This window comes from Gigantopelta aegis, chromosome 4 (genome assembly GCF_016097555.1).
Source record: "Gigantopelta aegis isolate Gae_Host chromosome 4, Gae_host_genome, whole genome shotgun sequence".
NCBI classification, from domain to species: domain Eukaryota; kingdom Metazoa; phylum Mollusca; class Gastropoda; order Neomphalida; family Peltospiridae; genus Gigantopelta; species Gigantopelta aegis.
In genome coordinates, this window is record NC_054702.1 from 81,447,136 (window position 1) to 81,472,919 (window position 25,784).

Consider the following 25,784-nt stretch of genomic DNA (forward strand, 5'->3'; position numbering starts at 1 on the left):
TTGTATAGGACAACGCATTAGGCCGAACAGTTGATAACATCTAAATTGTAACAGAAACACATGATGATTATAACTATAATGAAGCTGCTGATTGTATAGAGAGTGTGTAAGACTAGCCGTTTTTATGTTTATTAATTAATTAATTAATTAATTTATTTATTTATTTATTTATTTATGTATTTATGTATTTATGTATGTATGTATGGTTCTTTAAAACTTTTACTGGATACTCTGAGCAGCATATGGAAGTCTAGTCAAGACAAAGGAGCTCTTAGCAGGGCCATAGCTAGAATTTTTTGTGTGGGAGGGCAACTGAGTAGTTAATAGTCTAAAACTCCTTTTCTTTAAGTTTCTATAATGCTTTCCGAATTTTTTCGGGGGGGGGGGGCAACTGCCCCCCCCCCCCCCCGCTAGCTACGGCCCTGCTTAGTTCGATGGTTTTAACTTTGGTAAAAAAATCCTTGAAAACTATGTGACCACTCTGGCATTGACTACAGCGAAAACAATGTGCACACACACATCCAAAACACGCGCGCGCACACACGCACACACACACACACACACACACTTATTTTAAAGTGATTTTTCCGCAAATATACAACTTGATATAAGTAGTTGAATAATGACAATCCCTCTGCAAGAAATCCTGGATCCTTACGAGCCACTATTTATGCATTTCAGTTTAGTTCAAAAGTTCTTTTTTTGTCGTTTACTATTGTTATTTCATTTAATGTAAGATAATACCTACTAAGAATGGTGTATGACATTTTGTCTCGCCTTTACTGAATGAAAACGCGAGATATAGGCATTACGTTTACAATGGGGGTGATGGTGATGTCAACTTTGGATGGTGGTGTCGCGTTTGGATCAGTTTGTCACAAACTACAAGTCCTAGGTCCATGAAATGCATGTGATAAAATTTTAAAAATAATTTCTATTGATATTTGTTTTTAACCTGCATTGAGAGGAACATCTTACCCATGCAACTGTCAGTGAAACAAAAATACGTTTATGGTAGGGGACTCATTTAATTGCGCAGAATTCTTGGGTTTTTTTTGTTCCTTCATTTTTGTTGTATTCTTAATCAGGGAGAGGAATGGGGATACTGTCGACTTCATTTTAAAAGAAAGAAAGAAATGTTTTATTTAACGACGCACTCAACACCTTTTATTTACGGTTATATGGTGTCAGACATATGGTTAAGGACCACACAGATTTTAAGAGGAAACCCGCTGTCGCCACTTCATGGGCTACTCTTCCGATTAGCAGCAAGGGATCTTTTATTTGCGCTTCCCACAGGCAGGATAGCACAAACCATGGCCTTTGTTGAACCAGTTATGGATCACTGGTCGGTGCAAGTGGTTTACACCTACCCATTGAGCCTTGCGGAGCACTCACTCAGGGTTTGGAGTCGGTATCTGGATAAAAAATCCCATGCCTCGACTGAGATCACTTCATTTTAAAGCAACCAGTCTAGTATGAATGTGTTGTTTGATAGTTTATATCCGAAATAATTTGTTTTATTTTTTCCAGTTTTTACAGAATTACGGAGTGTTAGAAGATGGCACCTGTTTGACGTTAGAACCCGACTGCAATATGGTAAGATATTAGTTTTATCAATTGCTGTTTTATAGGCCATTTTGAGTTTTACACTTGAATGTTTGTGTGCCTGGTTAATGAATTTGAAACAACTCAGAATACATAGTTTACTTTTAAACCTCTCATAATTGTTAATTATGCCATGATGGAAACATTTTTTTAATTATTAACTATAACATTGGCAAGAAGAGGACTGTGAACAAACATGATTGATTATTATTATTATTATTATACCTACATGTAGTATACTTAGTTTATTTGGTTTCATTACTGTTATGGAATATGTGTTTATAAATTTAATTGTAATTCATTGTCATTGTAGGTGTAGTTACAATTATATTTATAAAAAATGCTGATACTGTATACCTGTATTGCAGAGTTCAAATATATTTAATGATTTTAGTTATGCCCATATAAATATATTTGCAGATACTGTTTAATACATATCTTTTTTTCAGTGTTGGGCTATGTGTTCAAATTTATATGAAGAGTTTTATTTATGGAGACCTGTTTGTAGTGATGACCAATTATGTGTAAGTATCTTGAATAGATAGCTTTTTGTTTGTTTTTGTTTCTTCTTTGGGGTTTTTATTCACAGTTAGCCCCTGCGCGTGCTGTAACCTCACCGTGGTGCAGGGGTGTAACATTCTCTTTGAGAATGGCCAATACAGCACCAAATTAAAATTTTGAGTAAAATTCAGTATCTGTAAAATTCTGTGATATTTTGTGTTTTTGCACTGTTTTTGTTTAAATCTTGAATTTTTATATTGATGTTGATCATCACTTTATTTATTTGCATTACCATAGTTTGGCACCCAATAGCCGATGTATTTTTCGTGCTGGGGTGTCGTTAAACATTCATTCATTCATTCATTACACTGTTTTTATTTATATCTTGAATTTTTCTATTGATGTTGATCATCACCCTATTTGTTTCCATTACCATAGTTTGACACCCAATAGCCGATGTATTTTTCGTGCTGGGGTGTCGTTAAACATTCATTCATTCATTCATTCATTCACAGTTAGATTTAAAGAGAGTGCAACTGGTACCTGCATGCCTCCTCTGTATTTTGGTGGAATATCCTGAAATGTTCAATGCAGAAACCAGTGTGGCATTAGTCACAGTTTTAACTGTAATAAATAGAGATTATTATATGCAATTGGGTATCGTACTGATTTTATGAAACGAGTGTCAGGATTTTTGTATTGCCCAAGTGAGAGCAAGAATAATATATGAATCCTGACACAAGTTTCGTAAAATCAGTACGACTCACACGCGAGTGTAATAATTTCTTTATTATCCATATTATTATTGTTGTTATCTTTATGAATAACAAGACCCAACTCAAAATGTTTCAGCCACAACTAGAAGGAGATGACGAAATCACGTCATATTTCAAATGCACAGTCTGAGCTAGGACTGGAGAAACAAGATCATGTTATGATGTGGCTTTCCTAAATTATGTCATTACACTTGTTACATGTGTGCTTCGTATGATTATTATTATGATTAATATTAACTTGGTTATGTTGAACCACATGGATAATAAAACATTTTATGTAAACCAGATTTCATCTTTAGAGATGACCTCAGTGGGGTTTTTTTTTTCAACTATGAAACATTACATCCCATTTGCAAATTTATTGATCTCTGTTTTGTTAACTTTTATTCAAACCAATGCTGTTTACTGGAATATTAAATATAAAAATAATTTTGTTTATATCACTGAACGTATATCCTGGATACTGAATTAATTTTGTGTGTATACCATGCCACTGGCATAGGAAGAGGTTTGGGGAGGGTGCAAGAAGGGTATGTGCCCTCACGTTTCTTGATCCAGTAGCGGCAGCAATGATATATATATAGATTTATATATATGTGTGTGTGTGTGTGTGCCCCTCCACGTTTTAGCACCTTCCTACACCATTACACACGTATATTCACACACTCATTGTATATTATTACATTGTGTTTCAAGTGTTTATTGGGTCTATATATTTTTTACAGACAAAAGGATGCCAAACAGCCTGCAGTTTCTTTACAGGACCATTTGTAGGTAAGTTAATTAGCAAACATGAACAGAGAAACATAATTAAGATATGTTGCTCAGTTTGCAATGACACCTGGTTGCTATTGTACTCAGTGATATAGTCTGTATGTCCTAGCTGTCTTTCATATAAAATATTGGTAAGTGGAGTCTATATGGCAGCAAGATATTAATTTGGCTGCCAAGAGCCCAGAGCCAATAGCCATAGTTAATTACTTGTCATTAAATGGACTATTTTGAGTTTGCTGCCATTGTTTATGTCTTAAAATCCTTTTTGATGACTAAAATTACATGTTAAAGATATTTTCCTATTTAGAATATCAGTATCTATTTTAACAAGATGTCTGTCATTGTCCTAAAGTTTGTATTAGCCTAAACCAGATTTTACCTTCAATAATTTAGTATGTAAGAAAAAATATATATTGTGAAGAAAAACTAAAATTAATTCTACAAACATTAGCACACAATCACAAACACATTAGATATGTAGACACTGGTATTCTAACCAAGAATATATATTTAATATTTAATTTTAGTTGCCAAAATGTCTGTTAGTCAGAATCATCTTACAATGGCTGCAAAATCAGGATATACATGTAGTCCCTTTAATATTAAAAAAAACACCTTTACAAAGTAAACATTCACAAGCTTGCACAGCTTTCTTGGTTATAAACATGCAAGGACTGTAACTGCATGTTTTCATATCAAATAATATAATGAAGAAAATAAGTAAATTCAGCATGTCTACTTGTGGCTTTCATCTATATTAATCTCACTGGTTTGTATTTAAGTTTAACATTTGTAGAAGTGCAAACAGGTTACTTCATTTGTATCTTGATCACTGATTTATAAGAATATAATTAATACATCTTAAAGATTAAATCTCATAATTGTGTAATCAAGTGTTGATTAAAAACAATGAATCAATAGTTTTTCATTAGTTATTCACACAATCTGATAGAAAACCTTCATTCAAACATTGAAATTAACATTTAAGAAAAATATGAATGGCATCTATAGTTTATGCATCTATAGTTTATGCATCTATAGTTCATGCAATGAAACATTTAAGTAGAACTTGACATTTTCATTGTTTCAGTTTCTACATTGATTGCATGTGGAATATTTCAATTGTGTCAGTGACTTTTATCATGACAAAAGCCTTTATTTTAGTAATTGACAGATGTGTTCATAGTGTTTGACACATTTTCATTAAAAAATCTATATTTTTGAAAACACATGTAAATGAAATGACATATATACGGTGTGTGAATCTTGTATCTGATGTTATTTGATGAATTAGCCTACTCATTCTTGTTACAACTGCGGTTAATGTGGATGATTAATTGTATTGATTTTAACTATGCAATTTGTCACTAGTAATATGTACCTAATATGTGCTAATATTTGTGTAATTGGATGATATTGTCTTCATTTCAAATTTCAATCGTCTGTCTGTCTGTATGTCCGTCCATCTGTTCATCCCTCCCTCCCTCCCTCCCTCCCTCCCCCCTCCCCCCCCTCTCTCTCTCTCTCTCTCTCTCTCTCTCTCTCTCTCTCTCTCTCTCTCTCTCTCTCTCTCTCTCTCTCTCTCTTCCTCTCTCTCTCTCTCTCTCGCTGTTGTATGTGTGTTGTGTGAGAGTGAGTGTGTGTCTGTCTCTGTCTCTGTCTCTCTTGTAATAATATTTATATCCTTTATTCCTTACAGATAATGACAAAACAAATGTGACGTGGCATTTTGGGAATAAAGTGAAACTGAAGGCCAGTTCCTATTACACAGACATCACTTGGTCAGTGCCAGTTCCTGACTCCATAGTTCCTGGACCAGTTTATTTTGTGTATGTCTTGCTTGTGAGAGACCGAAATTTCTATCCTGGAACAGAGCCACAGCCTTGGGTTCTCCTTGGAGAGGTAATGTTTGTTTGGTGTTTTTATAGTACCATATTTGTTTGTTTACTTGTTTGTTTACTAAAATCAACTTGTCTTTTCCCCATTGTCATAGGCATGAACATTTTTCACAACATACATAGCCTACTTTTACATGATAAAACCAGGTAAACCATGGTTCTCTCTGTAACAACAGGCATGTATGCATGACATTATACAGGGGGGTTGGGTCTAAACTGTGGCAAGTACATTTTTAGGGGGTTCGAGTCATGCTTCTCCAGAAAATATATCTTAAAGAATATTTACAAGGAAGATTAAATTGCTGAAACCCACCCCAACCCCACTCGAGACATGCACCTGAACAAAAATATATAAGTGCCTGTATATATACTATAGGCTATTGTGCTCATGTATTTGTACATAATGCATTCAAGGTTGCATTGTACCAAATTGGAGTTTCATGTCATAGTTAAAACATGCATGTTAAAATGTCAAATATTTATATATCAATTAAACAAACCACCTGCAATTCTAATTGGTAGTATATTTATATTATAGTAGTATATACAGTGAATATTTGTGCAAATACCAATATCTATTCCCAATAAATTAATATGTATTTTTATTTAGTTACAGTTATGTAGTATACACTGAAGACTGACAACAGTGGTGTCTCAATTTGATTCGAAAATGTTAACTAATGTGAATTTTAAGAGAATCATAAATCCTGCTGAGTGATATTTCTATGATTATCTGTGAATAATGTAATACTAGTACCAGTATGTGTATTGGTCTATAGTGCCTATGTAACTGTGTCTAACGTACTCAGATAGGTACAAGTACATACAGTATGTGTATTGGTCTATAGTGCCTATGTAACTGTGTCTAACGTACTCAGATAGGTACAAGTACATACAGTATGTGTATTGGTCTATAGTGCCTATGTAACTGTGTCTAACGTACTCAGATAGGTACAAGTACATACAGTATGTGTATTGGTCTATAGTGCCTATGTAACTGTGTCTAACGTACTCAGATAGGTACAAGTACATACAGTATGCTGCCCATGAAGACACCTGCCAAGTCTAAACAGCTCCAATACCTGTTAGAAATGTCTGGCAGGTGGAGCATGTGTTGGAAACACGGTGTTGTTGGAGGTGACTTTGATTATAGTGTGTTTACAATCCTCCTGGTGTCAGGGTAACTGGAAGGCCATGGCTGGTGCTGTAAACATGTGTCATTAGATGATGCATTTCACTGGGGATGGACCAAAGAGATGGGCAACTGTAGTTATGTGAAAATATTGGAAGCACATGTTAATACACATATACCGGTATATAAGCTCACAGTTTGTGCCTATTACCTATAATAGTCCAGGATATTTAAAGGCACAGAATCTGGTTGTTTGGCATTATACATTGTATAAGCTTGGCCATTATAAATGAAATGCTAGATTTACATTCAAATTTTAATATTTTCATGATATTGGAAATACTGCACATCATTTTGACCGGGCTGGGTAGGACATAGTACTGTGGTAAAATGTTCACCTGATGTGCAGTCAGTCTAGGATCGATCCCCATTGGTGGGCCTGCCCATATTGCACTATTTCTTGTTTCAGCCAGTGCACCACTACTGGTATATCAAAGGATGTGGTATGTGCTCTGCTTTCTGTGGGATAGTGCATATAAAGGATCTTTTTCTACTAATGGAAACATGCAGCTGGTTTCCTCTCTAAGACTGTCAAAATTACCAAATGTTTCACATCCAATAGCTAATGATTAATAAAGCAATGTGCTCTAGTGGTGTCGCTAAAAAAACACTTTAACTTTATCTTTTGGGAAAGAAGGGATGAAAAATCTAGCATTTATTTTATATTGGCCTAAATTGCTTTATTTTCATCAACAAAACTTCCTGAATCGACACATTAATAATTTATGTGATTTTTGGTGTAAAAGTGTAATATTTTCTAGTAGCTATCCAGGTTAAGTCCAATTAATTTCAGTATACATCTTCAGATCCTCATTAGCAGGTGATGAAATCCCTTTGTCAAATATTAACAGTTCTGTAAGCACTACTAAGCATGGATTTTCTACTTGTTGACATAAAGTCTTTGGGAACAGTCTGATTAATTCATAAGCATAATATATAATATAGTAGGGCTGTATCGTTTTGGGGATGTAGAGAGTGGATGTATTTTGTGTCTAGATGGAATGGTTCCTATGGGTACATGATACTGAGACTTGCATGATTTTTCTATTTACTGCCCTCATAACTAGCTATTTGAGGCCAGGTACATCCCTGGCTGGTCAATTGAAGTGAGTCATTTTGATCAATTAACTCTGAAAGAAAGAAGTGTTTTATCTAATGATACACTCAACACATTGTGATTATGGTTATCAGCAATAGAAATAAGCAGAAATTTTCATTTGTCCACCGGACAAGTACATCAAGAAATCTACTTGTCCAACAATATTTTCTATTGTCCAAATAAATATTTTGTTTTATTCAAGTACAAGGACCGTCTTTTTGATTGCTCAAAATTAAACTGCATTGAATATTTTCACTTGTCCACTGGACAACCATTGAGGTATATTTTGCTTGTCCAAGCAGATTTTTACTTGTCAGGACAAACGGACAAGTGCTTATTTCGAACACTGATGTTGGACATACATGTCTGATTACGGACCACAGAGATGATTCTTTTAGATTAATTAGCAGCAAAGTCTCTTGTATATGCATTATTCTACAGACAGGAGAGTACTGGTACGTACCACAGCCTTTTGTTACAAACGCAGGGCTTCTAGAATGTTTTAAAAATCCACTAGCCATGGGATCAGTGATTTCAAAAATGTACTAGCCAAGATTAAAAATCCACAAACCCTACTTTACATTAAGTTAATACAATTTTACTAAATAATAGCAATAATCAGATATGCCACCTAAAGAGGGAGACAGAACTTAAAAACATTAAGGGTTGGGGTTGGGTCAGGATATTCATATAAATTATAAAATTTGACTCTTTTTTTTTTTTTCACTAGCCGTCGGGGATGGCAATAGTAATTATTTACTAGCCCAACATTGAATATCACTAGCCATGGGAGTGGGGCTACCATAATCTAGAAGCCCTGACAAATGAAACATAGCCCAGTGGGCCATCCAATGGGGATCAATCCTAAACTGACCATGCATCAGGAAAGTGTTTTACTACTGGTTTACACCTCACCCCCTTTGAAAACATCATTCAAGAAGAATGGCAATGATGAGGCATAAAAAAAAATACTCAGTTACAGTTTTCAAATTGTTTCATAGCTTCTTCAGAATATATATCATGTGCTGTCCTATTAGTTAGAAAGAATGTATAAAATGTTTTGCTAGTTACTATATTTACATATTAATAAAAAAGCATAAATTAATAACTGAATTCTAAAATAAATTAATCTGATATACATTCATGGTCATAAAGTCTATATTTCCATGTGGTGATTTTAATTAGTGAATATTTCTCATTCCAGCCAGTGCACCATAACTGGTATATCAAAGGCTGTGGTATGTGCAATCCTGTCTGTGCATATATATAAAAGATCTCTTGCTATATACTAGGTTTCCTCTCTAAGACTCAAAATTACCAAATGTTTGGCATCCAATAGCCAATAATTAACAAAGCTATATGCTCTAGTGGTGTTGTTAACAAACAAAAACTTAAAAACTTTAATTAGTGAAATTTGATTGACAAACCTCATACTCATTACCTCATTATCTCATTGTATGTTGAATCTACTTAGACTTCATATACAATTATGTTGGCCAATCCCAAAACCGATTGTTGTTAAACAGTAATAAATATGTTTAAACTATAGAGGGCTGAAAGTCAGGCTGGTACTTGCAGTGTTTAGAAAACACGCATTATCCCTAGGCTGTACACATCAGCAGGCTCTTAAATCATTGAAACACCCTGGCTGGCTAAGATGGTTGTATGAGTTTACCAAACCTGTAGACATGAGGCACAGACCTCCACATACAGACAGTCATGTCAGCTGTTCACAGGGAAACTCTGTCAAACAAGATTGTCAATCTGTAAGCCGCTGTTAACAAACTCTGGAGGTGTGGGGAATTATAGATTATCTGTTGTAAATAAGAACTATACTACACAGTGGTGTAGGAAGGTACCAGAAAGTGTGTGTGGGGCACACTTTTATATTTACACACTTTTACACTATTATAAAACAAATATAAGCAAAATGTCTGAAAAGTGGAGGGGCCCCCCCCCCCCCCCCCCCCCCCCTGCTTCCTACGCCAGTGCAGTACAAAGGAAACTGAAGTTACTGTAAAAATATAACTAAAGCATCTGGCTATTATAAGGTCACGTAAATTACTGAAAGGGAACAGAATTTTTTTTCCCACACAACCACAAAATATATTTACATGAGAAAAATTGCAACTTACGGTAATATAGGTTGTACTATACGAAATAAAATTCCACAATGTGTGTGGTTAAAAACACTATATATATCAACCCAAATATGACCCATAAATAGGAATACTACAAGCCCTCCTGAGTCCTCTCTCGTTGTATTAATTGAAGAACGTGGAATCTTTCATAATTCACATTCAGTATAAACAGATAGTTTTACAACACCTCTAGTTTCACACAGGAGTCCCATACATGTTTCAATCACAATTTTAGTATACTTGACACAGTGGTACTAGATGAAATAAAATTGCATTCATTTATTGTCCAGATAAAACAATTGTTTTGACAACAAAAGCTCTCATTTATAATCAATGGTAAAGCTGGTACATGTGATATTAACCACTCTATTAAATGTTCAGGTGATTTCGAACTTTGACCCAACTGGATGTTATTGGTACAGTGCTACTTTAAAGGCAGTGTTACACAGTAGTTTGTCTGTACATGTGTACTAAAGGTAGAGATAATGGATCATTTGACTTGAAATATACATATTATGTGCTGGTTCCTTTTCAGCTATCATTCCTACCATAAGTCATTTTGCAACCATTTGGAACTTCTAGCATATTAGCTTAAAATTAGCAAATTATTCATTTTGATTTATAGTATGTAGCCATAATTGAGTTATATATTAGAATATCAATACTAGGAGGGACATGACAAGTATGTAAGCTTGTTGAATAGAGCACTTCTTAGGACAAATTAAATGTACATATATTTTTAGTCAATGTTTTATTGGATGTTTGAACGTAAAATAAATAACAGATAATCCTTATAATTAAATTTAAAACAATAATAACACTAAAACTTCATTTTTTATTTTGATTTATTTTGATCACTAATATAAAGTGGCATCATCAAGCATTATGTTCCCTGACAAAGTTATCTTTACATTCATCAAGAAATTAACAGACTCAATGGGTGGACCAGTAAGATGGCATTAAATTGCAATGAATGTACTTAACAGAAATTGAATTATATATATATATATATAATTAATTAATTTATTATAATACAAGGTAATATTAGACATTTTAATTATAGATATTCGTTTCATTTGCACATACCATTTTATATGCATGTACATGTGCTATGTAATTACAAAGTGGATTTGCCAGAGCAAGAGCACTGTTTTGCTAGATCACATTACACATTTTTAATGTAATGACATAAAACTTAGGAATTTCATAAACCCTGGTTTAACAATATTCCTTTTTAAACCAATTTGTCAGATGTCATTAATCCATTGCTCTGTTCATTACAATAAAACCTCCACACACTTTGTTTTAGTCCTTAACAATTTAATGCAAACAAACTGTATTTAAACTGGATTACATTGGATTAAACTATTACCATCTCTCAAGACTATATAGATCTTCCCAATTTTGATGGTGGTTTTTATCGTTGAACAGCTGTAGTCTATGAAAGGGATCGCTTTCCTACATGTGTCTGGCAGTGTACAGAAGCAGTAGGCCATCTGTTGGCACATGTCTCAAGTTGTCCTAATCAAATTATCAGAGCATGTTACTGCTAAAACATGACACCCCCTCACGTTACAGCACACTTTTTAGACACCTACCACACCAGCATGGAACAGTTACATGATTTTCACTTCTTTAATACTTCTTTGATGTTTGCTTTGATGTTAATAATGGATCTTGGAACATTTTGTCTTGTGGCTTAAACATTTTTCATTTAATTAGTGGATTAATCTCATTCGCAAAATGGATTGCTTTTGATAGCTTTAATAAATTGTTATGGTTACAAGCAATGTCCAGAATGATCATAAATATCCTCCATGTTGTACACATATGTCTTCATGCATAGTGGTTAAATAATCAACTTCCTAACCAGTTCTCAGTGTGAGAATCTTGGAATAGGACATATACTAGTATCCAGTTCTTTAGTTTGTTAGAGAAAAAAAAAGAAAGAAAGAAATGTTTTATTTAACGATGCACTCAACACATTTTATTTATGGTTATATGACATCATATGGTTAAGGACCACACGGATATTGAGAGGAAACCCACTGTCGCCACTCCATGGGCTACTTTTTTCGATTTGCAGCAAGGGATCTTTTATATGCATCATCCCACAGACAGGGTAGTACATACCACGGCCTTTGATATACCAGTCATGGTGCACTGGCTGGAATGAGAAATAGCCCAATGGGCCCACCAATGGGGATCGTGTTAAGAGAAAAGTCAGGGGAATAGTCTTATACGTGAACTCTGTGGGAGGTGGTAATGGATTGGGAAATGAACCCAATACTTAACAGCCTTATAGAACTGAGTTTTGTATCCAGGACTTGGTGCATGAAATTAAACTTAAAGTGATGACCTGTAACGTACATAATAATATATGTATGACCATTAGGCCAGAATTATCATCTTCCCTACCTTCTCCTAAGGCTGATGTTCAAAAATGAAACTGAAAACATATTTTGTGCAGATTTATTATGTAGTTATAATAAATGTTTTGCACTGAAATGGAGTATTGTACAAAGGTCAATAATAAACTTTAAACAAAACAAAAAATTATTGTATTTAATAAAATTAATATTTAGCTTTTTATTTGCATTTACAATGTATTTTTCAAAAATTTCTTTTCCATTTTTTAAACACTTTTGGTAAATGGAAATAGTTTTTGTTAAATTGAACTACATGTATAAATTTACAATATTATATAAATAGTTATATTGTTAGATTTCAGCACTGTACAAAATCTAAACATACTGTTCATATTTGTCACATACATGTTTGATGAAAATGTCCTAACTTATATAGTATAGTTAGCTCATAGTTCCTTAAGTTGTTTCTTTCATTCATTTTAGTTTTGTTAAGAGAACCTCAGAAGAGATTTTTACTACCTTCATGTTCACAACACCTATAATAAAGTGTATATTAACATATTTATTAACTTAAAACTGTTGGTGTATTTAATATTAATCGGTGACGTTTTTGTTTCTTCTTGTCTTTCAGCGGGTTGCAACTAAACTCAGTGTTGACACTGACAAAGTGCCATATTATCCTGAATTCTTGCTGTTTGCTATATCAGAAAATGGAATCGCTGCCCAGACTAACTTTTCAGCTATTGAGTCAGACATATTTGGACGTAAATATATCTACATGCATAATTATTCTGTTACTGTAATAGAAAAAGTGAATAATCTTATATTGTGTATTGATATCGATCATCATCACCATAAATGGTTTTTGTCTTACCTTTATGAAATACCATAAAAAGCAAAATATAGGTATTATTTTTTCCATAGAAGCAGCCTTTTATATTTTTAGTAGCTCAGTGTTAAATATTTTCTTGTTTATATAGTTCCATTTCTCACAAACTGTAAGTCAGTGAAACTTAAGTTATAGTTACATCTTTGTATATTCATATAATGCATGTTTTAAAAAAAACCTGTTTTTTTAAATTATTTTTATTTTGTATTTTTGTTTAACATGCATTGATATGAACATTTATGAATGCAAGGATCAGCAAAACTAAATAAGTTTATGATAGGTGATACGTTTAATTCCATGGAATGCTTATTTCTTCATCTACATGTAGATTCACTCATTCTAAATCATTATGGATATGAAAGCTTTCATACAATAAGCAAACAGAAAACAAATGTATAGATGCAGTTTGTAATTAGGAAAATATTGATTTTCTTTGAGAAAAAAACTAATTAAAACCATTATCGAGATTACAGTAACAACTAAGGTGCATTGTTTAAGCTACATGTGTTTATATAGAAGATAGTACTTAGTAATCTTGTTCTAGGCTGGTAATCATGTATTTCAAGTACTAAAAGCATCCACCATAAACATGAGACTTTGGGGCATGATGGATTCCATTCAGAGAAAAGTCTAAACTTTCTTTTTAAAAATCTATTCTCATGCCGTAATTATTCACCAAACCATGATGCATTGTTATGTTTACAATATAGAGAAAATATATAAGGCAAGACAATTTAGCAGTATTTAAAAATAAAGAAGATACAAAAATATAGGAGGAAAAGCATCATAAATTATTGATAAACATAATAAATTGTTTTTCATAAACATGAAGTTAGCTGATAATAAATGTTTTAGAGACTGTGGCAAATGACCCCCCCCACCCCCTGAAAATCCTGTCACCTAAAGAGGGAGATAAAGCTGAAAAACACTAACATTGGGGGGTTGAGGTGGGGGTAGGATATTCATATTTACAAAATTGACTTAACTGCAACATTTGACAAAGAAAAATTCAGTAGCCGTGGCATGGCAATAGTAATTATTTACTAGTCCAACATTGAATATCACTAGCCATGAATCATAAGCTTGTCAGTTTACATTTTTCCACTGAGATAAAGAAAATGATGAATATATATACAAAACTTATTTATGTTATTATGTAATAGAACAATTATTAGCACATTTTTGGGAATATTAGGGTTTTATGGATGGAAGAAATCCAAATATTTTGACATGTTTGTAAACAAACAAATAATGAACTTTTTATGGATTTACTTTAATATAATTTGATTGGATAAGAGCTTACAATTTGTCGTAATGAATAAAACATGTTCTCAGTGCTATGATGTCATCATGACATGGAGTACACTACTAACAGAAGTCACTATGATTTAAGGGTTTATATGTTAAGAATCAAATCACTACACTACTCCAAGTTGTATATATATCCTACAATAATTGTAACGTGAGATCATTATGAAATATTTAAAGAATTTTGATGTAATAATCTTCCAGCTGCAATCGGAATTCCTGAGAGTGACTTGTTACGAGAACTCCCTCCAGGGGTGTTCATTGCTGATCCTGGCCCCATGAACATCACAGTGGACACCCACATTGTTAATCAGACCGTGGCAGCAACCCTCAAGTGGAGACACCCTGATGCCCCGAACCTGGAGTGCAGTGAGTCGAACCAGGACCAGTGTTTCTACAACATCGACTGGTTCATGATGAACTGCAATGGCTACATCGGCGTTCCTGACTGCAACCGACCACCAGATCACTTCGCTGAAACTCAGCACTTCAAGTTTGAGCATGAGGTGAGTACCTGTCCTGATGCCACTGATTACCTATATTAAGATACAGTGAAACCTGTCTAAACTGACTATATAATCACTTTGCTGAAACTGAGCACTTCAAGTTTGAGCACAAGGTGAGTACTTGTCCTAATGCCATTGACTATAAATATTAAAGATACAATGAAACCTGTCTAAACAGGATCAAGCTGGGGACCAATTTAGACAGGATCTGGACCCGTGCTTATAAAACTTTTAGAGTCCAGACTCAATCTCTAAAGATGTCACACACATACAATTTGTATGGCGTTGTCATGACATTACTGTCTCAGACTCTGTTAGTCTCGAGTCTAGACCCTAAATGTTTTATAAGCACCAGGCCTGGTATTATAGAGTATGGCGTTTTAGAATTTAGAAAATCCAGGACTATGAGACCTGGCTCGTTTTGACTGGATTCCGGTTTCTTCAGGGTCTGATGTAGACAGGTTTCACTGTATTATATATCATGATGACCTAAGGTGAGCCTCTGAAAATATTTGAACTTTCTAACTTTATTAATGCCATGCTCATGCAAATCTAGAAATACATGAGAACCCATTTTTCATTAGCACATTAAATTTAAATTCTTGTAATAAGTTCTGCAAAATGAAATGGGTTACCTGTATTTCTTTGGCTTAACCCATAGATGCCTGCGTAAAGTCAGATGTAACGTTGGAATACCTGTGACATTGTTCAGGTTCTATGTTCATAATACTTTACCATATTAACATATTAACCTTTTTTTTTTTTTTTTAAATAACCCATTTTCATCTATTAATTTTATAGGACGTGTGTCAGAAACCATAAGTGAATGAGACAGGAGGGCGGGGGATAGGGGGCCAACTGTCCCTCAGTGCTGGAGCAAATTCTCAAATTCAGCTGAAAATGATAGAGATATTTGGGCAAAATTAGCTGCACTGAAACCTTTTCACCTTGTTTGTCCATTATTCTACCCACAATATTAGTTGTAGTCTATGTAAAAATGTGTAGTGATTTGTTTGCAACCCTATATAGGTGTTTGGAAGTAATATGAATAAATACTGTTATCAAGATTCAGGCATTTTCATTTAATTTGAGAAAAATTCAACCTGCTCTGCTCCCCCCCCCCCCCCCCCCCCCACAAAAATAGGAGCCTGTATGCCTATGTCAGCAACAGAAGTATAATGGTGTTTAGTTCAGATAAAGATTAATTTCAATAAAAAGTAAGATGTGTGTGAGTTAACCAATAACCATGTTAAATGATATAGAAACAGAATGTTTACAACATGAACCATGAAAGAAAAATATTTTATTTAACGACGCACTCAACACATTTTATTTACGGTTATATGGCGTCAGACATATGGTTAAGGACCACACAGATTTTGAGAGGAAACCCGCTGTCACCACTAAATGGGCTACTCTTTCCGATTAGCAGCAAGGGATCTTTTATTTGCGCTTCCCACAGGCAGGATAGCACAAACCATGGCCTTTGTTGAACCAGTTATGGACCACTGGTCGGTGCAAGTGGTTTACACCTACCCACTGAGTCTTGTGGAGCACTCACTCAGGGTTTGGAGTCGGTATCTGGATAAAAATCCCATGCCTCGACTGGGATCCGCACCCAGTACCTACCAGCCTGTAGACCGATGGCCTAACCACGATGCCACCAAGGCCAGTCATGAACAATGATGTCAAATACATCTGCTGATTGACTGATTGGGCTTATTCATAAATAGACATGTTAATTCTACTTAGTTCAAATTTATATTTTTACAACAACAATAAATGGGGATTGTAAAAAGCAAGTGACTATACAGACTGGGTCGAGTTGACCAAGAGCCAGTTTATTAGTGAACTAGCATTCCAATAAATGCGTACAAATATATGTTCAAAGAAGAGTAAATAGTAAATCATTTTTGAATTAGCTTATGGGTGATTTTATAATGAAATGTGTTTACCAAATTCAGTGTAATAAACATTTAGCAATTTGATGAAGGACATGTTAATTAAAATATAAGAACATATACACAAAACATACAAAATACATTTACACTGAGGGCTTTTCCACTAGAAATACTTGCTTCTTAGTTATAATAGTTATTCTTTAGAAAAGCATTAATTACAGTATTTCTTTATTTTGAAGGGTCATGATGATTATTACTTATGTATCTTTTGCAGCCATCCTTTGATCTTCCTGAATTATTGTTTAATTCTGAATATCGGATCCTTATTGAAACAAGAGACAAGAAAAACAATCTGTTCATGAGTGATCTCCGATTTAAAACACCCAAATGTATGGACACTGGCAAGAACTTCAAGAAATGTCATGACCCTGTAGAGTCAACAACAGGTAAGTCATTGTCAGATGTGTAGACTTTATTTAAAAGCAATTCTTTCTTGAATACATTTTGTATGGATAGCGACAGAAAATGTTAGCAGTTTTATTAATACATATGATGTACATATAATAAAATTATTTTGTTTAGAGAAGAGTTGTATAATTATGTAAAGAATTGAAAACAAAGTAGTAAACAAATCATATTTGTAAAGTTTGGGATCATTATACCCAAGAAATCATGTTTTAGTCTTTTACTGAAAATGACAAATTATTTTGAAACACAATAAGATGGCAGAAATGTCATCATTTGTTAGGAACTCATTTAGTCCAAAGGGACGGGACGTAGCCCAGTGGTAAAGTGTTCGCTTGATGTGCTGTCAGTCTAGGATCGATCCCCATTGGTCGACCTATTGGGCTATTTCTCGTTCCAGCCAGTGCTCCACAACTGGTGTAACAATATCTGTGTGGTCCTTAACCATAAGTTTGATGCCATATAACCATAAATAAAATGTGTTGAGTGTGTCGTTAAATAAAACATTTCCTTAAGTCAATGACATATATAATTAATAAATGGTTTCAAGTTAAGTAAGATGAATTATAATCATGTTACAATGACTGGAGCGGCCAACATTTAATTTTGTTTTGGATGTATGGCTAGCATTTGTTTTTTAAATCTTATATTGAAAAGAAATGTGTTGCAGCTTATCTAACTTATGTCCATGCATGATCATGTGTAATCTCTGTCAGTACTGACAGACTGATTTCCTGGTTACTGTACTTAGGTTTGTAGTTCATGTTTCACAAATTAACAAACTCAGATGTTCTTGATCTTGTTTATGCACTCTAACACAAAGTGGCATGCAAACATGCAGGTATTATCTGTTAACCGGCCTCGGTGGTGTTGTGGTTAAGCCATCGGATATAAGGCTGGTAGGTACTGGGTTCGCAGCCCGGAACTAGCTCCCACCCAGAGCGAGTTTTAACGACCACAACACCCTCTTTTCTTTCAGTAACCACTAACAACTAACCCACTGTCCTAGATAGACAGCCCAGATAGCTGAGGTGTGTGTCCAGGACAGTGTGCTTGAACCTTAATTGGATATAAGAATGAAAATAAGTTGAAATGAAATGAAATTGTCTATAATTAAACTGACAGGTTAAAATAAATGGGGTAATTTAAGTCTCTCTTTTATTGATTAAATAAACATTTTGAAAAGCAGTGTCTTTGTTATCCATAAATAAAAATTTAGCTGTTGTTAATAGGTAATAAATAAATTCATTCATTCATTCAATATTAATTTTTATTTTCAGAAAACCCAGATCAGACCGACTTTTCAGGTACTACAGGTAAATATAGATGGGTTGGTTGATGTTTGGATGGATGGGTTGGTTGATGTTTGGATGGATGGGTTGGTTGATGTTTTGATGGATGGGTTGGATGATGATTGGATGGATGGGTTGGATGATGATTGGATGGATGGGTTGGTTGATGATTGGATGGATGGGTTGGTTGATGTTTGGATGGATGGGTTGGTTGATGATTGGATGGAGGGGTTGGTTGATGATTGGATGGATGGGTTGGTTGATGTTTTGATGGATGGGTTGGTTGATGTTTTGATGGATGGGTTGGTTGATGTTTGTATGGAGGGGTTGGTTGATGTTTGGATGGATGGGTTGGTTGATGTTTAAATAGATGGGTTGGTTGATGTTTGGATGGATGGGTTGATTGATGTTTGGATGGATAGGTTGGATGATGTTTGGATGGATGGGTTGGTTGATGATTGGATGGATGGGTTGGTTGATGATTGGATGGAGGGGTTCGTTGATGTTTGGATGGATGGGTTGGTTGATGTTTAAATAGATGGGTTGGTTGATGTTTGGATGGATGGGTTGGTTGATGTTTGGATAGATAGGTTGGATGATGATTGGATGGATGGGTTGGTTGATGTTTTGATGGATGGGTTGGATGATGTTTGGATGGATAGGTTGGATGATGTTTGGATGGATCGGTTGGATGATGTTTGAATGGCTGGGTTGGTTGATGATTGGATGGATGGGTTGGATGATGTTTGGATGGATGGGTTGGTTGATGTTTGGATGGATGGGTTGGTTGATGTTTGGATGGATTGGAGGCTTGATGTTTGGATGGATAGGTTGATGATTGGATGGATGGGTTGGTTGATGATTGGATGGAGGGGTTCGTTGATGTTTGGATGGATGGGTTGGTTGATGTTTAAATAGATGGGTTGGTTGATGTTTGGATGGATGGGTTGGTTGATGTTTGGATAGATAGGTTGGATGATGATTGGATGGATGGGTTGGTTGATGTTTGGATGGATGGGTTGGTTGATGTTTTGATGGATGGGTTGGATGATGTTTGGATGGATAGGTTGGATGATGTTTGGATGGATCGGTTGGATGATGTTTGAATGGCTGGGTTGGTTGATGATTGGATGGATGGGTTGTTTGATGTTTGGATGGATGGGTTGGATGATGTTTGGATGGATGGGTTGGTTCATGTTTGGATGGATGGGTTGGTTGATGTTTGGATGGATTGGAGGCTTGATGTTTGGATGGATAGGTTGAATGATGTTTGGATGGATAGGTTGGTTGATGTTTGGATGGATGGATGGGGAGAGAGAGAGAGAGAGAGAGAGAGAGAGAGAGAGAGAGAGAGAGAGAGAGAGAGAGAGAGAGAGAGAGAGAGAGAGGGAGAGAGAGGGAGAGAGAGGGAGAGGGAGGGAGGGAGAGGGAGGGAGGGAGAGGGAGGGAGAGTGAGAGGGAGAGGGAGAGGGAGAGAGACAGACAGACAGACAGACAGACAGACAGACAGAGCGTGTGCGTGTGCGCGTGCGCGTGCGTGTGCGCGTGTGTGACTTGTTTGTACTTGATTATTTCTTTGATACTGTGCAGCTTCTATATTTGGTATGAATAATTTTTAGCAAATGATGGTTTTTAAACAGGTCATCTGTCCTCCATGTACAGACATGTAGCTAGTTTTAAGTAAAACTTTGTTATAAATGGAAAAGAAACACATTGTTTGGAGCCATATTTTGTTATTTAATAGTTATATCATGTGTTATAGACTGTATTAAACAGTGCTACCGGGAAAGAGTAAAACTTTGTTATAAATGGAAAAGAAACACATTGTTTGGAGCCATATTTTGTTATTTAATAGTTATATCATGTGTTATAGACTGTATTAAACAGTGCTACCGGGAAAGAGTATGCATAATGTCATGACATTATATTCTCTATTCATACTTTATTAAAATTGTCCAGCACTGATTTATATTTTTTCACTATCCAGTACATAACATCATGGATATGCAGCTGGATTAAATTTGGTAAACTAAGATTAGTCTAATTGCCTGTAACTATTGAATAATTTAAAGGAAAAGAAAGAAATGTTTTATTTAACGACGCACTCAACACATTATTTTACGGTTACATGGTGTCAGACATATGGTTAAGGACCACACAGATTTTGAGAGGAAACCCGCTGTCGCCACTACATGGGCTACTCTTCCAATTAGCAGCAAGGGATCTTTTATTTGCGCTTCCCACAGGCAGGATAGCACAAACCATGGCCTTTGTTGAACCAGTTATGGATCACTGGTCGGTGCAAGTGGTTTACACCTACCCACCGAGCCTTGCGGAGCACTCACTCAGGGTTTAGAGTTGGTAACTGGATTAAAAATCCCATGCCTCGACTGGGATCCGAACCCAGTACCTACCAGCCTGTAGACCGATGGCCTACCACGACGCCACCGAGGCTGGTTAACTTAAAGGATGTCTTTCACATTTGGTCTGGTTTTTCACCTAACACTAGTATTTTAACTGCAGACTCTAGCCCATGAATACATTTGTATGACCGAAGAAACATCATGGTCAATGTCCATGCAGTTAGTAAAATTGTCATGTAAAAATATTATACCTGTACATGGTGTCGTGCATATTTGTTACCATTTGTTTTTCAGAAAGTATAAGAGAAGTGCACGCTCTGAGTATAGAGTCTCAGCCGATGACATACAATGCAAAGTTGCAGCGACTGGAGCTGAACATGACGTGGTCGACACCCCTCAACCAGTCGGCACTCAACTTCTACCAGGTGAGGTGGGAGATGCAGACTGGTTCTCCTGACAACCGGATTCTCACCGAGGTCGGCCTCGAGAAGACCAACAAAAGTCACATGGTGTTAACCCTGGAGAAAGATTCATCCTATTACATCGTGGTATGTCCATCTATCTACTTGATTGTTATCCTTTTTTTGTAAAAAAACTTATCTTCATGAGATTAAATTTTCATGGTTGTTCGAGAGAGAAAACAAATGTTTTATTAGGTACTTTGTGGATGGAAAAGTTAGTATCATAAATTTGTAATTATACATGTATGTATACATGTGTTCTATTTTCATTGTGTTCTTAAATTCGTTGACAACACTAGTCCCCAATTGTTTGTTTTTTTAGACCACCACAAATAAAAATATGTATTGTGGTTTGGCATTTTCTGTCCATCTGTCCATACCATCCTTCCACTAACGTTTCTTTTCCAGAGGATTTATTCATCCTTATAAATGTTTGAGGATCATTAAACCTTGCATGCATGTACAACTTGGAATGGCGGTGTGTTGAATAATTAGGTCACTGTGAATTATTTTTGATGGATTGTTGAACATTAAAGGAAATCCTTGTCCAGGCTATATTTTTTATCAAACCTTGCATATAAGTACAACTTGGGATGGAGGCATGTCACTTACCATATCTAGGTCATCATCATGACCTACTTTTCATGGATTAATGCATCTTAAAGGAAATCCTTGTCCGGGCCATATCCTTCTGATCAATTCATACAGGATCATCAAATCTTGCATGCAGGTACAACTTGTGATGGCGATGTGTTTTGTGTGTACCATTACAAGTGTTGGTTTAAAGTGGACCTAATGTAGTGTTTGAACAAAATTATTTTGAATTGTCAGAGTATACATAGATTATCATATGATTGATTGTTTGTCTTCTTTGTCTATTGTGCACTTTTAAACATTCATTTATCTCAAATAATGGCCCAGACATTTTAAAGTATTTGATTCCAATTTGGTGTAAGAATAATATAAAAATACTAAGAAATAAAATTAAAAAGTTAATTAAGTGATATTTTGTATTTTCAGGTTGAAGCTCATTTTAATTCGAGCAAAACCAATGGGCTGATCTTCCAGAGCGAGTCCATCGAGGTGAATACCACCAACTGGAGCAGCAACTCAACTGCAGCCTTCATCGCCCAGCCAATTACACAGCACAAAAGTAAGTCAATATACTGGATTAAAACTACTATTTGTTTATAAAATTACACAAGTGAAAAATCAGCTTTGACACAATTATATTATTTTTAATTACAGTGTGCATTTTTCTGTTTTAAAAGGGGTGGGACATAGCTGACCTGATGTGCAGTTATTCTGAGATATATTGATCCCCGTTGGTGGGCTCATTGGGCTATTTCTAGTTATTCTGAGAAATATTGATCCCCGTTGGTGGGCTCATTGGGCTTTTTCTAGTTATTCTGAGATATATTGATCGCCGTTGGTGGGCTCACTGGGCTATTTCTAGTTATTCTGAGATATATTGATCCTCGTTGGTGGGCTCATTGGGCTATTTCTAGTTATTCTGAGATATATTGATCCCCGTTGGTGGGCTCATTGGGCTATTTCTAGTTCCAGCCAGTACACCACAACTGGTCTATCAAAGGCAATAGGATGTGCTATCCTGTCTGTCAGATTGTGTATATAAAAGATCCCTTGCTACTAATGGACAAAATATGGCAGGTTTCTTCTCAAAAAGGACCGGCCTCGGTGGTGTCATGGCAGGCCATCGGTCTACAGGCTGGTAGGTACTGGGTTCAGATCCCAGTCGAGGCATGGGATTTTTAATTCAGAGACCGACTCCAAACCTTGAATGAGTGCTCCGCAAGGCTCAATGGGTAGCTGTAAACCTTTTGCACCGACCAGTGATCCATAACTGGTTCAACAAAGGCCATGGTTTGTGCTATCCTGCCTGTGGGAAGCGCAAATAAAAGATCCCTTGCTGCCTGTCATAAAAGAGTAGCCTATGTGGCGACAGCGGGTTTCCTCTCCAAATCTGTGTGGTCCTTAACCATATGTCTGATGCCATATAACCGTAAATAAAATGTGTTGAGTGTGTCATTAAATAAAACATTTCTTTCTTTCTTTCTTCTCAAAAACTGTCAGAATTACCAGATGTTTGACATCCAATAGCTGTTTTTTTAATAAATCATTGTGATCTAGTGGTGTCGTTAAACAAAAACAAACAAACAAACAAACTGTCTCTTCAAATATGAATTAATAATCATAATTTTCACAATTGTAACGAAATTATAACTGAAAAGTAGTAATTGAGAGTTGCCATAGTAAATTGATTTTAAGTTAAAAAAAAAACTCAAATTTTTGGTTACAATTCTATTGGGACTGTTTAATTTGTTTGAAGTAAAAAAAAAAACCTTGAATCAACATAATTTAATACATTGTCTTAGTAGTATTGTAAACATAACCTAAACATTATATCTGAACATGCTTCATGTTCATGGCAGTTAAGAGTGTACTTAATTTTAAACCATTTGAAAAGAACTGGCTATAGATGCCAATTAATTACACTCCATGTTCACAGCAATTAAATATATATTTTTACCAAATTAAATAAGAACTTGCACTTAATTATAGATGTCAAACACCATTTTACACATTTAATTAAGAGCTAGTCGTTGGCTTTCTCAGTTGTATACCCATGCTCATGGAGGTATGCCAAAACTTGTTTTGTATGTGTGTTATTTGGGTTTTTTCAACATGAGTATGCAGTTAAAATAACTGCTTGTTTCTGATCACATGATAAGACAAAGTGTTGAACATTATTTTCGAGAGTAACTGTCTAGCTTTAAATGTTGACTCATATTTCAGATTGAATTTGACAGGTGAAATCAGATCACCTTATTTGGAATGGTATAGGAATTTACTATCGTTCAAACCATCATAAAGAATCCTTGTTGGATGTAGCATTCAAGGAAGGAAAACTAATTTTTGTTTCCCTGGTTAATCATATTTTTCTGACATAACTAGATAACCATCCAATTCTTCTTTACAGAAAATGGCTTTGAACTTCAGTCAGCAAATATCTTACTGCAAATATTTATCATGTATTGCAACAATGTGCATTTTTTCTATTTTCTTTCAATAGTTATTTCAGATAAATAAATAAATAAATACTCGTAAATGCATACTATACGTGCATGTTCTATCACTTGTTTGTTTATATTTTTGTTTAACGACACCACTAGAGCACATTGATTAATTCACCATCAGCTATTGGATGCCAAACATTTGGTAATTCTGACATATCTGACCTATATAGTATTAGAAACGAAACCTGCATCATTTTTCCTCTGTCGGCAGAGTGCCATATATAACCATTTAAATGTCCATTTAACTTTTGAACTGACAGTACAGTATAATAAAAGTCATGTTATATAAGAATGGAAATTAGCAGCAAGGGATCTTTTAAATGTATTTTCCCAAAGACAGAAAAGCACATACCATGGCCTTTAACCAGCTGTGGTGCACTGATTGGAGCAAGAAAAAAGCCAATCAGTTAAATGGATCCACCAAGTGGTTCGATCCTGTGAAGCAAGCACCTGAGGCAAGCACTCAATGGACCGAGCTAGATCCCGCCCGTTCTGTTACATGATTACACACAGCTATATATGTCAATAGACCCATATGACACATACACTAGATCCCGCCCATTCTGTTACATGATTACACACAGCTATATATGTCAATAGACCCATATAACACATACACCAGATCCCGCCCATTCTGTTACATGATTACACACAGCTATATATGTCAATAGACCCATATAACACATACACTAGATCCCGCCCATTCTGTTACATGATTACACACAGCTATATATGTCAATATACCCATATAACACATACACTAGATCCCGCCCATTCTGTTACATGATTACACACAGCTATATATGTCAATAGACCCATATAACACATACACTAGATCCCGCCCATTCTGTTACATGATTACACACAGCTATATATGTCAGTAGACCCATATAACACATACACTAGATCCCGCCCGTTCTGTTACATGATTACACACAGCTATATATGTCAATAGATCCATATAACACATACACTAGATGAATATATACATAAATTATATATACAGGTACACAATAGTAGGAATATACGGCTTTCTCGACAGCTGCAGATTGACATGATAACATAAACCTCATAAGAGGAAAATATACCCAAGAAAAATTAGAGATACATAGTGATATAAGTGTAGGAAGATGGAAGCTATTT

General features: G+C 35.3%; 1 protein-coding gene across 1 annotated transcript in view; it reads left to right on the plus strand.

Annotated features, from left to right (window-relative positions):
• The first annotated feature begins 819 nt into the window (after positions 1 to 819).
• Positions 820 to 25,784, plus strand: part of LOC121370023 — a 57,171-nt gene continuing 32,206 nt past the window's right edge. The window contains exons 1-10 of the mRNA XM_041495118.1: positions 820 to 870; positions 1,534 to 1,599; positions 3,611 to 3,659; positions 5,359 to 5,561; positions 12,990 to 13,122; positions 14,760 to 15,061; positions 17,237 to 17,408; positions 18,708 to 18,743; positions 21,377 to 21,630; positions 22,564 to 22,696. Of these exons, the coding sequence (XP_041351052.1) occupies positions 820 to 870; positions 1,534 to 1,599; positions 3,611 to 3,659; positions 5,359 to 5,561; positions 12,990 to 13,122; positions 14,760 to 15,061; positions 17,237 to 17,408; positions 18,708 to 18,743; positions 21,377 to 21,630; positions 22,564 to 22,696 (1,399 nt within the window). The remainder of the gene's footprint in view (positions 871 to 1,533; positions 1,600 to 3,610; positions 3,660 to 5,358; positions 5,562 to 12,989; positions 13,123 to 14,759; positions 15,062 to 17,236; positions 17,409 to 18,707; positions 18,744 to 21,376; positions 21,631 to 22,563; positions 22,697 to 25,784) is intronic.